The 6,059-nt window shown below is 33.0% G+C and overlaps 1 protein-coding gene across 1 annotated transcript; it reads right to left on the bottom strand.

Annotated features, from left to right (window-relative positions):
* Positions 1 to 1,280: 1,280 nt before the first annotated feature.
* LOC104950167 (protein spinster homolog 1-like) lies at positions 1,281 to 3,648 on the bottom strand (the record flags this gene model as incomplete). The annotated part of the gene is made up of 3 exons (XM_010776651.1): positions 3,458 to 3,648; positions 3,165 to 3,222; positions 1,281 to 1,531 (listed from the first exon to the last, which is right to left on the bottom strand). Coding segments are annotated over exons 1-3 (396 nt in total), but the record flags the coding sequence as incomplete, so codon positions are not given.
* Positions 3,649 to 6,059: the final 2,411 nt, after the last annotated feature.

The following is a 6,059-nucleotide window of genomic DNA, read 5'->3' as shown; positions in this document are numbered from 1 at the left end:
TAAATCAACTGTTGGTAAATCAACAAAGTCTGTTATGGCCTCTGAAGCAACAGAGAGATGTTTTCTAATAGTCAGGGTTTCCAATGTTCTGAATGTACTTGAAAGTATTGTGTTTTACTTAAAAAACAAAGTGTTATAGTTTACAGAAGGTCTACCTACCTATAGGCTACCTGAATCTCTGAAATGTACTATATTCCTAAATATGCTATTGCTACACTTTATGGCAAAAATTGCACTTTTCTGTTGGTCTTCGTTAAGTACCACCTTGAAAAAAATAAACAATGTTTTGTTGCTTAAGCTTATGTATTCAGTCATTATTCAATGGTATACTAAAATCCATGTGAAAAAAATTGCTTCTCACTGTTCTCAGGTCAAATATTTATATGTTATTAAAAATGCGATTAATTGCGATTAATTAATTACAAAGCCTGTAATTAATTAATTTTTTTAATCGAGTCCCGGCCCTAATATATATATATTTGAATAATAAATACATTTTTTATAAATATTTATATTTGATTTCATTTAAGCCTTTTTCTAAAGAAATGTATATTACTGCTTTATTCGAGACCAAATGATTTGTTATCCAATGTTATTTTGATAATGAAATGTTGGTCATTTTTCATATACGTTACAAAATTATCTTGTTATAGGCCTGAGCTTGTTAAATAGTAAACTGATGACAAAACAAAATCAGTAAAATTAGAACATAAACTAATGTTTTAAAAGCAAATAACTGAAATAAAATAAGGGAGGAATACAAATAATTGGGGATGGGACATTATGATCCTCACTAGCTGTCTTTATTGTTTACATAAACAAACTTTTCATAATGCAGTAATTATTTAATGCATATTATTCATTAAGGGATTTATCAAAGTGCCTCTAAATATATGCTTCTAATCAATATCTAATATTTATTTCTAGAAGATTATTAGGACATTACTGAAAAATAACAGTTTTTCTTCCAACCCATCTTCATAAATCTTGTGATATTACATCCCTGATCAGAATCAGAATCAGGTTTTGTACCAGGTAGGTTCACACGTACGAGGAATTTGACTTGGTGTCAGGGTGCATACATAAAAGTAAAACAAGAATTAAAAACACAGAACTATTTCACGAAAACTATAATAACATTACAAAAAAATATATATATATATATATATAGTCAAATATAGCAGTATTTACATAGAAATAGAATGGAATAAAATATGGAATAAAATGTGTCAGTAATAAAAAAAAGAAAACAGATATTGTGTACATTGTGTGCATGTTGCCTTTGGGAGGAAATGAAAGCCTGTGAGCGGTGTACCTGCCACAGTGAAGCGGTCCATGTAGTTGAGCAGGTTGATGTAGCAGAGGACGAGGACGGTCAGCAGGGCTCGGACCTTCGACACGCCGCTCGCCTCCTCCTCCTCCTGCGGGCGACGAGCCCCCCCGCCCTGCTCCTCAGGACCCTCCGCCTCGCTCTCATCGGAGAAGAACGGCACCACGTCCGACGCCTGCTCGCTCAGAGACATGGCCGCCGCTGAGGGGGGGGGGTCAACAGAGACGGTGAGTGGAGAGTCAAGGGACTGCCATGAAAATACACTATTAGAATATAGGAGAATTATCACAGAAGTAATGTGGAGAGATAAGAGAAAGGAATACAATTAATCAGGGCAAAGCAATAAGAATAAGTCAAATGAAGAGGATCAAACTAAAATATTTAACTTTTTTTTTTTTTTTTAAATCATTATAAAAGAAATATCTTAAGAAAATCCAATAATACATAACTATCCAATTCTAAATATATTTTCAAATTAATTGAGAAATAAATCAATAAATAAACGCTAATATAAATTAAGATGCTTAGAATTATTATTTTATACGGTGTTATGGTTTATTAAATATTTTATTTGTTCCTTTTTATAATTCTTTTAAATGTGGTTATTTATTCTCTTTTATTTCTATTTTTATTTACATTTGTCTTTATATTCCTACATTCATTGAAACTTTTTTTGTTTACAGATGTGTCCTTCTTTTTCGCACTGTGCAAAGTGTCAGGATAGATAGAAATGAATTTGAAAGTGAAACATAAAACAATGAATCGTTCTGTGTCATGTGTTTGGCCTGAATGAGTGGTGCAAACAAACGGTGGCAGCAGCTGCACCGGAGAATCAGGTCTACTGATCATGTGGGACTGAAGTGACACTAAACACTCACATGAACAACATCTCACTCATCCCCGTAGGAAGGGTTGGTGTTCTGGTGCCTCACAACAGTGAATCAAAGTACATTTGTTGCGTTGAACATTTTACAAATATTGTATTTGTCATTTATGGAGGTCAGGAGAGGCCAAAATAAACAATAAATGAGTAAATTAATTAATATGCAATTAAATGCGCAAAAATAATCATAAAAAATACGTTCAGGCTTTAATTGATATGTTAACTTCCCAGATAAATCAAAAGTGAAAAATGTCCGACGCAATTTCTCAAATTGTACGGGTCATCTTTAAATGTTTTGTTTTGTCAGTCCATAATAATAATAATAATAATAATAATAATCACTTCTTATGATAAACACTGAGAATTTCCACATTTCAAACAAAGCTTTTTCTGAGATGATTGAATTCATAGTGACTCTAACGGATATTTACTTGTCATAAAAGAAAAATGTTCTGTTCATTCTGTCCAAAAATAGATATTTGAAGCTTTGTTTTTTACAAGACCGATTTAAAGTGCTGCATAGGGGTATTATATAGTTGGGGGATAAGCTATATTGTGTTATAAATAACATTAATTATAAAGAAGAAAGATAATCCATAACAAAATATAATAATGTAATAATCGTATGGTTTAGAGACTATGGCTGAAAGGCATCAGCAAGGATTTATTTCTAAGAATAAATCATGTTGCACAAAACGTTAACCCATCGAACAATTAAGATTACAAAATGTGTAACACTTGTCTCGAAACAGAAAAATCAATGTTAAGTCTGTTGCACGAAAACAATTTAAAATGGGATCAAGCATTAACTTTGAACTAATAATGACTGACTTTTTGAGACAAATCTATGCAAAATAATCACTTTCTTGACGCACATTAAAGGACAGAAAAAGGAAGAGAGATTTGAGCTTCTCTGTCGAGCCATCATGAGTAATGTTAGTTTCACTAAACTGAGCCCAGTTACAAGACATCCCCTCGGACTGGGATGGTTTTCTTTTCTCACATTCATCTAAAAAAAAAAAATGGTAAATGAGATCAAAAATATTTAACATGATAATCAGTGACGACGATACATGAAAGAAGAAGATGATAATCAGTGAGGTTTTGTTATCTTAGCTCAGAACCATGCTAACATAGCCCCCCAGTCTATATGCTAAGCTAAGCAACAGTACTTGAGTAAATGTACTTCATAACATTTAAATACAATTTAAAATAAAACTACTCATTAATTCTACTCAGAGTACCTTAAAAGGCAACTTCACTGCCTGCAGAAAAAATGTCTGGTGCTGTACAGAAGTGAAGAAGAGGAAGACGTGACCAGAGAAAGTCATGTGATCACTAAACACAATAGCCAGGAGCTCATGACAAAGAAGGCTTCTCAATTCTCTAATTCCCCTCCTCGACTCCTATCCTCGTGTCTTAGTCCCACCCACAGAAGATGCGAGCGGAGGAGTCGAGGAGGGGAACCGAGGAAAGAGGAGTGGAAGCAGCAGGCGTTTAGAGAAATGAGAACTCCTCTCATCTGAGCGGTCATTTTAAAGAGACGTCTGGACAGATGTGTTCATGACGACGGTATAATGAGACAATAACAGGCTACAGATGCAGACATATACACACACATATATTTATATAAATATATACAATTTCAGAATCAAACAAGTGTGAGAGTACGCTCATAACACAATCAGAGATTGGATATATTGCTCCATTCAAAAGCGCATTTCATTGATCATAGGGTTATCAGTTTCAGGACATGATCAGATCATTCATCTCAGTAATCCACACAATTTCTTTTCGGATGTTCCTATAACTGGCATTGTAACTTCTTTAGAGACTCACGCGCTGTGTGCGCACGAGTAAATAATAAGCCACTGCTAAATATAGGCTACCAACAGTTAACCTACTTGTTGGACACCACTCCAGACATTTGTAGGTACTCTGCGTTGCATACAACGTTACTTTTAGAGTGGTGATGAAATGTCTTGGGAAGTTTAAAAGGTGTGTAATGCAAAACTCGACACGTCTTTAAGATGATTCTGAAACAATATGAACGACAGTTCAGACTCAATTCAGAATTCTGCCTGTTTTATGTACCTCGGTTTGCAACGAACTAAACGTTATATAAAACAAGTAAAACAATTAAAAGGTGATATTTAAATTAAATGATGCATTCGGCCAACTCAACAGATGGTTTCACCAACGCTTCTTTATAACCTATGAATATTTTCTACAACGCTCAATGTGAAAAACAGTTCACCGGGAAAACAATACATCGCCTTCATAACAGTTGAAAACACGTCGCTAAAATATTATCACGAAAAAACGTAAAAATGACACTATATTGATTGCGTGTAAATGATGCAGGACGGTATGCTTACAATAAATAAATTATGCTTAATAATGTTTTAAATATAAAAAGCAGACAATAAAGCGAGGCTAAATTCGCAATATTTTGAATGGAGTCTGGCATGAGATGTCTCGCCACGCCAAGTACAAGATAAAGGTACGTAGCGAAGTTTATCAAACCTTGAGTCTTATCCGTCTTTATGAGGAAACTCATGTGTGTAATACTTGTTGTTCATTTGATGCAGATAATACGCAGCTAACTGTGGTCCAGTGACCGTTCACAGTGAGCGTGTTAGCCCGTTGTTGGTGTTGTTTACCTGAGAAGATGAGTAAGGGCTCTCGCTTCCCTCTTCTCGCTGCCGCCGCCTCAAATATCGTCTTTGTCACACCGAGCTGTGAATTTTATTCAAACTCCATTTTGTTGCTTCAATAAAAAATGCTACTTCCTAAGAATAATCTTTACCATGACGCGATTTAAAATATAAAATCTTAACTCCAGGAGACTTCAGAGAAGACAATTGTGCACCGCGGCCATGTTGGCTCTGACCAAACTTCCGCTTCGCAACTCACATGACTCTGTGAAGTCATTGACACGTGACAATAATAATGAAATGATTAATCTAATCAGTTGGATAAAAACAGTTATTTACATCATAATTGTGTCGTGTATTCATTTCAGGCTTTATTATTAATTACGTGGTGGGGAATTTGTATTATTTGATGAGTATATCTTTATTGCCAAAGCATATTTATTTATTGCATGTGTATGTTCTTTAATTACATAGCACACATTTAAATCATAATAGGTATATATATTTTACTTTAAAATACAAATTGATTTATTTCATAGCCTTTTTTATTTTACAGGAAGATTTATAAATTCTTAGTCATTACGTATATTTGTTTATTTCATAGCCATATTTGTTGTATAGTCATGTTTATTTATTTCATAGCCATATTTAAATATCTTCTGCATTTTAATTTATTTTGTAGCCATTAGTATTTATGAGTTTTAATTTCTATCCATATTTACCTAGGATAGATCATAGGCATATTTATTATTTCAGTGACATATTGATCTATTTTATGGACATAATTATTTAATATACATATTTTATTTATTCAAAGCCAATTATTTTAATGTCATAGAGATAGTTATTCATTTCAGTCATATTTTTCTATTTCCAAATGCATACATATTTATTTCATAAGCTTAGTTATTTAATTCATAGCCATATTTATTTTTCTTTTATATATTCTAGCCATATTTATATGTCTATGAATTTATTATATGGCAATTCATAGTTTCTGGAAAAATAAAAGATGACAAAAGATGACCATTGTAACAATAAAACTAAAGAGATTTTAAATGAATGGATGAAAAAAAAAACATTTTGATAGTAAACAACATTTTGAATGTAGGACTTTTACTTTGCAATATTTTAACAATGTGGTTCCGTTTCTTTTGTAATAATATATAAATACTTCTTCCACTATGAC

The sequence above is a fragment of the Notothenia coriiceps genome, unplaced genomic scaffold, assembly GCF_000735185.1.
Source record: "Notothenia coriiceps isolate Sejong01 unplaced genomic scaffold, NC01 NC01_scaffold00017132, whole genome shotgun sequence".
NCBI classification, from domain to species: domain Eukaryota; kingdom Metazoa; phylum Chordata; class Actinopteri; order Perciformes; family Nototheniidae; genus Notothenia; species Notothenia coriiceps.
This window is presented reverse-complemented; position numbering and strand designations above follow the sequence as displayed.